The 9,633-nt window shown below is 42.1% G+C and overlaps 1 protein-coding gene across 7 annotated transcripts in view; it reads left to right on the plus strand.

Annotated features, from left to right (window-relative positions):
* NPHP4 (nephrocystin 4) overlaps positions 1 to 8,306 on the plus strand; it is a 103,832-nt gene extending 95,526 nt beyond the window's left edge. For all 7 annotated transcript variants that reach the window (XM_019541171.1, XM_019541170.1, XM_019541174.1 and 4 more), the window contains 5 exons: positions 29 to 114; positions 941 to 1,112; positions 3,880 to 4,059; positions 6,757 to 6,900; positions 7,455 to 8,306. In XM_019541171.1, the coding sequence (XP_019396716.1) occupies positions 29 to 114; positions 941 to 1,112; positions 3,880 to 4,059; positions 6,757 to 6,900; positions 7,455 to 7,595 (723 nt within the window). In that variant the 3' untranslated portion in view covers positions 7,596 to 8,306. The remainder of the gene's footprint in view (positions 1 to 28; positions 115 to 940; positions 1,113 to 3,879; positions 4,060 to 6,756; positions 6,901 to 7,454) is intronic.
* Positions 8,307 to 9,633: the final 1,327 nt, after the last annotated feature.

Raw genomic sequence — 9,633 nt, forward strand, 5'->3', positions numbered from 1 at the left:
AATGATGCACTCTGATTTCTGCATACAGGGTCCTGGGGAGCCACAGGATGTATTTTTAAAAGTAGCTGGAGGACCAAGTCCACAGATCAAAAAATTCTTTGTTGCTATTTACACGTAAGTAGGAGAATCCAAAAAGCAAAAGGAAAATAATTATCTAGTGATGATGTGAGAGCAAAGAAGGGAACACACACAGATCATTCTTAGTGCCCCAGTTCCCATTCTTGAGAGTTCTCTAGGAGAAGGCTTTTGAATTCACTTGGTAGAGGTCTGGGATTGGGATGGGAGACTTCAAGAAGACTCGAAAGCCTTCTTAGGCAGGAGCCAGTAGAGCCCCTGTGCCTACAACAGCCAAATCTAAATCTCGCACATGTTCTCTGAGAAACCATATGTTACTGTAGGAGATGTTTCCTTGATGGACAGAAATAGAAGGGTAAGCTGAAGAAAGCTTGCTTACCTCAATAGCAGTTGTGTGTGCTTGTTTCCCCATAGCAGGGCTCATAGCCCAGTTTTGTTGCCCTGTGTACTAGTGAGGAGCCTTCAGGTAGGAAGAAGAAGGTTTTCTCTCATTAAAATAATTTCCCTAACTCACTCTGTCCTGCTCTGAAAACGGGTGAGTGTTTTGATGTGTGTGCATCCCTTTTAGCCACTGGGCAACTTGTCAGCTTGATTCATCCTGGAACTTGGGGGATTTTTGAAAGTTAACCTAGAACCTAGCCAATTCTCATGTCTCTTAAGATACGTTTATTTGCCATCACACAGTTTCTGCACAGGCCTGCATGCATGTGTGCTGTGTGTAGAGGATGCCAAAAGGACAACCTCCCACTCTATGTGTGCACTTGTTTGTGTCATTCATGCATTTTGGAATGGTCATCCCTGTAACACCCCCCCCCCACACACCTTTCAGACAGATCATCACAGGCATCTCTTTTCTCTGCTTCAGGGACGCGTGGCTGGCTACTCCCCTCCAGATCTGGCAGTTTTACCTCCACTCACTACAGCGGGTGGATGTCAGCTGTGTGACTGGACAGTTGACTCGCCTGTCTTTGGTACTCAGGGGCACACAGACGATCAGGAAAGTGAAAGCTTACACCTCTCACATGCGGGAGCTGAAGGTAAAAGCCACTATGCTTGGAGCAACCTTTTATATTACTGCCTCTTTACCTTCCCAACTGCAAAGAGAAACCAGTGATTCGGAGGAAACTACAGGGAGTGGAAAACTGAAAATATGTGGACTTTTCTCTAGTTAGAATAACTAAGAGATTTTCATTGACAACACCAATGAAAATAACCCATCCAGTATGAAGCAAATCCCATTAGGAATTATGAACAATTTACTACCATAAAGTCTTCGTTATAATTATCTTTTGATTAAAGCCGTCATGTGTAGGATCATTGGTACAAAACCCCAGAGGGCAAATTATCTGAATTAATGAGACTATCTTACAACTAATAATTTCTTTAGAATTCATTTAGTCATAATTATAAATGTGAATAATAAAAGAAACACAAGCTCCATTACTAGCCCGTCAATTAAAAATAAAAAAAAAATCAATGTTTAAATTCTGTCCTGCTGGCTACAAACTGGGAGAGAAATCCCATTGGCTGAGCCCAGAGCTAATGTCCTTCCCAGAACTGATTTATGGATCAAGGAGCAGAACACCTTGGATGCATCCAGACGTGCAGGCATGTACAGTTTGTGGGGCCGCAAGCCTCTTTGCGGTGCCACAAACTGCACGTCCGGAACATTGAAGCAGGATATCCTGGTAACAAAAAGCACCACTGCAAAAAAGTGGCACAGTGCACATGTCCATAGCGTGTGCCAGAATATGCGGAAGGCTGGTTGTTCAGACTAATGCTTTGGCTGCTGGCCAGGTTCTGTGCCCCTGCTGCATCAGAACACTAGCTAATACCACTGGGGTCACCATAGGTGCTGACCTCAGCCTCCCCTACCCCTACCCAGGACAATTTGCTGCATGCCGAAGTACATGTGCAGAGGTGTGCGATGGAGCACAAAGCAGTGGCATGAATTTGTGTCTGTTCAAGCTCAAGTCCCTGCATGGGGAGACATGCCCTTTGAGTTCTTGTTTCACTGGGTCTGGCAGGCAGTTGGGTGAGCTGGTGCTCATAATTAGACAGTGAGTTCTAAGCTTTACTTAGAGTTTACACTGTACATCATCCTGCCATGTAGAACTGGCCTCTTTTAAGTGGCCTTTACACTCCTAGCAGTTTGCTCCACTAGCCTGAATTAGTTCCAGCCCAAATGTTGAAAGAGTGGCTACTAAATTTACCTCCATTTTTAGCTGGTTGTCTGGAGACATGTAGCTGAATTTTCAGAAGTGAGGTATATCCTTAGCTCTTACTGCAGCCAGCTGGATTGTGGGTACTCGGTAGCTCCAAAAATCCAGACCTGAGATCCTAAAATTGGCCAACAAACAATAGAGTCCCTCAGAATTAGAGAACACCTTTGGAAGTGCAGGCCTTGCACTTGCTTCCAGTGCTTGTGTTAATGCAGGGTTTCTTTTTGATGTGTTATATTGCCTTGGTGAATGCTGTTCATTAAAGATGTACAGATAAGCCCAAGGAGCAGGCTGATAAGCATCTTCATTTCTGAATGCGAATACCATGCTAATGTGAGGAAATGCTTGTTGGCAGCTGACGAAAGCTTTAGACCCTGCCAGATAAGGCTCACACACAACTTTCCCAGTAGAATAACCACCCCCCCCATCCCGTATTGCTTGTTCCATAGCGCTGCATGGGTTTCTTATCAGGATAAGAAATCTGTTTGGCATCTAAAATGAAAGTGTCTATTACTTTGACAGTATCCTTTCCACCTTAAGTAGGAAGCTTCAGCTACACAAATAACTTGCCCTTTCCTTCCAGATAATCAGTCTCTTCTCTGCTAATAGATATAGTATCGATGGCACTCATAGAGAAGAGTTTTTATTTTTTTAGCACCTGGTGCCTCCTTACAAATGCTAGTTAAAAATCCACAAAACAGCACAGCTCTTCTTGCTTAATAGTTGTGTGCATGCACTTGTATAATTTATAAAGTAAAAAGGGTGGCTGTGGCAGTAAAATATATCTTACTGAAACCACAGTATATTCAGGGACCATCTGCTAGTCTCATAGCATTGAATGCACCAAACAAATTTAAGCTGACAGCAGTCTCTGAATAGATCCTTTTTTGATTCTATAATCAAGTAGCCATAGGGCAATAACAAGGGTGAACTTTTTTACCTCAGACATGCAGTTCAGATGTTGATTACAGCATTTGTTACTGGAACTCATTCTGTTAGCCAAAGCAGCACAGTTTTAAAATAAAGTTTGCCTCTAATTCATTAATGCAGTTAGCTTTCATTTCCATGCCAGAAATACACACGCTCTCTGTTTTATCAGCTTCTAATTTACATTCCAAACGAGTCTGTGGGGGTGCAGGAGATTAACTTTCTTTCTGACTTGATCAAAGGACACCAGTTTAGTGCCTTGAAAAAGTTCTCTCATGGAGCATATATATGTTCAGGTGAATATCTCATTCCATCATCTGTCATGCTGTTACTACTTAATTGTGTATTATACACATGGTGAAGATAACTCTGACCAAAACACCACTGATGCCCATCTCTCCTTTTCATCTGAATGGTCCCTTCATGCATTTGTAATGTAAAACACTAGAGCTAGAATGCTTTATGTTGAGAACTAATTTCCAGGAGCAGAAAGATGGAATATAATTTAGAGGATTCTGATCAAGTCTTTCAATGGTTCCTCTCCAGAGTGGCAGGGAGGCACTGTCTACCCCTTTGGTATTGGGGCCCTGTGACTTGGTCATTGTGCTGAGCTGTGGGCAGATTTGCTCGTGAGCATTTTGCTTGTTTCCTCTAGGTGGACCCGGAAGGCATATTTATTCTCCCTCCACATGGAGTGCAAGATCTGCACATTGGTGTGAGACCTCAGAAAGCTGGCAGCAAATTTATCTACCTCAACCTCGTGGATGTGGAGTACCATCAGCTTGTGTCTTCCTGGCTGGTCTGTGTATCTTGCCGACAGCCTCTCATTTCCAAGGTGCGTTGGATCTTATTGTTTAGAGACGTAACTTGCCCTGGACATGATAGGCATTTGTACATGTGCCACAGTGCCAGGCACTTTTAAAAGGCACACTGGTGTGCCTGAGAACAGAATTGGGCACATACGTTTTAAATCAAGCACTGGTTAGAAACCCTTCCCCAGTCTTAGAAGCGACCTTTTAAAAGCGCCCGGTGCTGTGGCGCATACATTTGTATAAATGGTGAAATGCATGTCATCACTGAGAAAATGGCAGTGGCATGCTTTTGAACTAAAACGCATCAAAGGTGTTTTAGTTCAAAAGTGCACCACTGCCATTTTCTCAGCACTAATGTGCATTTCACCATTTATATAAATGCACGCAACATGGTGCTGGGCGCATCAGCTCACATGCTCTGCGGACTCAATTAATCGAGTCTGCTCTGATGTGCTGGATTTCCAGCATGTCGGAGCAGACAAAGGTATGCGTATAAGTGTCCACTGTGAGCAGATTAGGTTTACTGAAGCTGTCACTGCCATCTGTAGACCACATCTATCTATTTTCTGCACCATCCACCTATCTACTTATTTGTCACCCAGCACCTCAAATTTAGGCATCACTCCTTATCAGAAATCACCCCTTTGAACTAAGCGAGGATGGGAAACTTGCAGCTCATCCATTATACAGAAAAGGGCATGACTACAATCGCATGTTGTAAGGACTCTAGGAATCATGGAGCACATTTGGTAATTCTTCTTTGGAAGATAGTTCGCTTTCTTTGCAGACTCGTAGAACCTGAAAGACTTTTCTGTTAGTCAGAACTATCCCATTATAGGATCATAAAACTAATTTCTAAAAATTTCTGAGATATCAGTGATAAAACTAACATGCCTTTCATCCCATTTTTGAGTTAATCCCCTTAAAGTAGTAATACAGCAACTAACTTCAAAAGTAATTGACTTCATATGCTATATACCATGAACTGCAAAAGTAATTATATTACTATATCTGGCCAGTTGCTTTAAATGTCCCCTGGTATGAGCAGAAGGAGCACTCTGGTAGAAGTAGGCTTTTTCCCCCTTTTTGAATGTATACTCCATATTATTTCTGTAAAGCCCTATCTTTCTGCCTGTGAAGAATCTTGTTAGAAAGTACTATAACATTTCATTCAGCCCTTGATTTGATGATAGCTCCATCTTTAGGGGCTCCTGGGAAACATGAGTTGTGAAATTTAAGCTACAGAAAGTAGATTTCCTATCCGCTCTAAATCTGATCCAGTTCAGGACCTTGTTCCAGGATAATAAATTGGATGTTCCAATTAATGAGTGCTCATTTAAAAAAAAAAAGTATGGTCCTGAACCACTGAATATTGAGAGAAGTTAAATGCAACATTTTAATAATGCAGCCCTGCTCTTAATAAATATCAAAACACTTCTCTGCACTGTGCTGTGCCATCTGAATTAGCACGAGGGCTGCCCTAATGGAAGTGAATTAACTGCTAGAAGAATGAGCCCAGCTGCAGTCAGGTTCATTTGTCTTTTAGGTTAATTATTACATATATATGAATGTTCCTTGGTCTAGGCTTCAACTTGACCTTCATTCAAAGGCCTCTATCCCTTTGTCCCAAAGGCAGAAATTAGAGCATGATCCATACTGCCTGGGAGCCCAGAAGAAAGGATAAGAACAGAAGACTGATGTGTTAGTGGTGGGTGATATTTTCCCTTCCGCAAGGTCAGGGTTCCACTTCAGGTTCCCATAAAGGGCTGCAGGTGGGAGTTGAGAAGTGCATAGGGTTAGTGCTAACTCTTCAAACAGAGGTGAATTTCTCCTATGACTGCTACAACAAGGGGCCTGTGGAAAAGAATTAACAGATTCTTCATAGGAGTGATAGATACCAAGGGCCTAAATCCATGGTATAATGTTTCTAGTCAACACATTTTGGGTGTGTCTGCATGTCACCGTATGGGGTTTGAACAGGGCGACGTTGCTATGGGGCTGTGCTTTAGTACTTTTGGAAGTACTAAAGCACGGCACAGTACAGGTGGTTACTGTGCCACGAGTGTGGTGCTTGGGTAGATTTAGTAGCGTGCTATGCCCGGGAAATGTGCTGCTATGGCAATGTAGTTAGTGGTCATGTGTACACACATGATCACTACATCGCCATAGCACGCCACACAGCAATGTAGTGCATTGCTATATCGCTGTAGGGCGGCGTGTAGACACCTCGTTTGAGTAGCATTTTCAAAATAAAACAAATCAGTGTTTGTTGAGTGGGAATTTTGCCCCAACTTCTCTGGGGCCAGATTTAATCCAACACCAATTGCTTTTGAAAACCCCACTGTCCATTTCCGTGCACAGTCACAGAAGCTGTGAATGCACAGTGAAGCTGAAAATGGATACATAGACAGTGGGGCAGGCTTTCAGGTCTTCTGGTTCACATGCTGGGCAGTAAGAACAGATTGCTCCCGTAAACATGTCTACTTGGATTTGAGCAGCACTGGCAATTGGGTCATAATCACCTCGTTTTCATGTTCTTAGTGGAATTCACCCTTGGGGGTCCTTACAAAGTAGTTACCACTCTCTGTGAACTAGATAGAACTTTCAGAATTCTTCCTATGCTGCTTATTGCCATATGGCAAAGCTTTGAGTCTTACTACAGATCTACACTGTGTCATTGCTGCAGTGATAACTCTGTGATTTCTTATGTGCAACCACAGGCCTTTGAAATAACACTCCCTGCCAGCGGAGGGAAAGGCTCGAACAAGCGGATCACCTACACAAACCCCTACCCCTCCCGGAGGATGTATTTCCTGCATACCAACCGGCCCGACCTGCTGCAATTCAAGGAGGATTCCTTTGAGGTAGTGAGCCCTACAGCATGGCTGAAAAGCTTGTGTTAGTCCAGTCAGGTTCTCCCCAACTTTTAAATCTCATATTCTATAGTCAGTGAGTTTTTCCAAACTTTATGGGCCAGATATTCCGAAATGCCACTCACATGGAGTTCAGCAAGTGTGGTGGGAGGTGAGCCCTTTGGAAAAATCACTTCCTAAATGCCATTCCCTGTGTCACAGTCTGCTATTGTCAGTAAGTTTGACTTGGAAAACTACACTGTATGTTCTTTTCCTTACAAATCTCCTGTGTTTGCTAATTGAGATTGAAAATATATTAGCAAAAGTAGCAGGACTAATTTGCTGTGAGCAAATACACACCCACTGGAGTTTGAAAACCTGATACCTCTCTTGTACTCTGTCGGTTCAGAGGGTTGGGATCTCTGAGACCGAGGCCTAATAGACACCCATCCATGCCTGCTATTAGCACAGTTCCCAGGCTTAGCTCTCATATTAATGGGAGCCAAACCAGTGTGGAAAGAATGGAAATATTGATGATTAACACTGTCATGTCACTCTTCTCGCAGCTCAGAGGTGGGGAGGTGTACACCATCGGCTTGCGGTTTGCACCAACTCAGAACACTGGTGAAGAGGAGATTCTGATTTATATCAATGACCATGAAGATAAGAATGAGGAAACCTTTTGTGTGAAGGTTGTCTACCAATAAAGAGGAGTCCTTGCCTGAGGGTCAACAGAACATGCTCCTACAGCATCAATCAAAACTTCTACCTTAACAGCACCACCTACCAAGAAACACAATCCTGTTTTCAATGCTGGCTTTAGATGTTTTTCCTCACTATAAATTTTATGTTTCCGCTTTCTCCTTGACCATGTTATTTGCAGATGAATAGCCAGCTGAGCACCTCTGCACACCTAACCCAGAGACTCAAAGGATATGTTCCTTTGCTGTTTGCAGTTTGCCTCTATCTAATCACGTCATTGCCAAGTCACTATGATTTATTGTCTCACTGAGTTCCTTGCACATAGCATGACCTCCAATGATGTAAAATTGCTATATTTGTTTTCCTCCTACTTAAGACTATAAGTATGTATGTGTGTATTTATAACATATGTCATAGTTCAGAAGAGTGACACACTATTTATATTATGCTTTACTGTATTTTTGGCTTATTTAAATTTTTTTAAACCCCCTCCCCCAAATCCCAGATTTTGAAAAACTGAATTTCCTGAATATTTTTGTAAGAGTATTTTTTCTCTACTCAGTTTTGTACAGAAAGATAAATCACTTTTACAGGAGATTAGATGCTTTTTACTCCTTTTTGTTCTGTAATTAGTTTTGTTCTTGTCCTTTCTATGGAGGCTGGAGAGGCTCGAGTTTAGTCTGATATAAAGAGCTCCTGCATGGTTTGACTGGAGAGAAGATAATCTCTTCCAAAAATGAGAGCTAGTATAGCCCCAGCCATTGGAAGCAGGAATTTCTTTTCCTCCTGAACAAACAGCATTAAGATCTGGTATTGGTTTTAGGGCAGAAGAACCTTTTATGTCTCAGGCAGAAGTTACTGAGCTGGAAAGCAAGCATACGTCAGGCAATTTTACTTGCAGGCAAGGAGCAGAATGTGAGGTGTACTATTAACAACCAGGACTCTTAGAGTATGTCTACACAGTGCATAGTTGCCTGCAGAGACCACAGAGCTATTGGTGATTAAGACTATGTCCATTCTGTTTGTCACAGGTTGCTATTCTGTATTTTATCACCTGGTGCTTTAGCTTCTGGGCGACTGAATGGTGCTCCCACACCAGCTTCTTGCTTAACAAGACACATCTCCCTGCTTAATGCCCTCCCTAAGTAAGAGCCATCTTCTTCCCTGGAAAATCATGCACAGAGGCTTTCAAACAGCTCCTTGTGACTAGAAGATCTGAATTCACTTTGTATTATCCCTAATTCATGCCAGAGGACTCTAGAAGTGCCAGTTTGGCTGGGTCTGCTAAAGAGACTACAAGTTCTTTTTGACCAAATTTAAGAGAAAATGCTTACGTCCCCCACCGCTTGTGACTTCCATTTGAGGAGCACTTTGGCATGTTAACTAATCAAGTATATCAGCATTTAATTGCTGTGTTTAATAAATCACCTCTGATTGGGATAAAACTGGTAACTGCAGGCTTAGTTTCTGTTTTTGGCATAAAAACAGTATACCAAATAGTGAAACAAGATGATGATATGTGCAGAACTCAGGTTATATATTTTTAACATTTTGACAAACATAATTTTTAGATTTTCAATGTTTTGCTGTTGTTCAAGCAGTTTATAGAACAATAAACTTTTTTATGTTTCAATGAGAATTTTAAATGAAAGCATTAAATTTTTTTCAAAAAATGCAGTGTGCCCATTCATTTTTCAGTCAGCTTTAGATGCAAGTTACCATCTGGTACTGGGTCAGACAGAGTGGATGTCAAAACACCTTTTCTTCTGGAAGAGTTAGAAGATTATCTAAAGCTTTTAGAGAAATTGGGCTGTAAAGCTTGTAAGAGTTCTCTCACCATATTCATGGTTCAGTGTTACACCACGTGGGGAAATGTTTTAACTTGTGGCTATTAGCCCATTGTCCTGGTGCAGTGCTTTCTATGTAAGGAAGGGCTCAGCCTGCTCACTGCTGCTTTGCACTGTGCTCCTGGCTGTCTAGATTGTCCTCCTGAGATCTGAAGCATTTATATATTTGGTTGTTTGGCAACTTTCTGATATAGAT

The sequence above is a fragment of the Crocodylus porosus genome, unplaced genomic scaffold, assembly GCF_001723895.1.
Source record: "Crocodylus porosus isolate Cpor-Errol unplaced genomic scaffold, CroPor_comp1, whole genome shotgun sequence".
Taxonomy (NCBI): Eukaryota; Metazoa; Chordata; order Crocodylia; family Crocodylidae; genus Crocodylus; species Crocodylus porosus.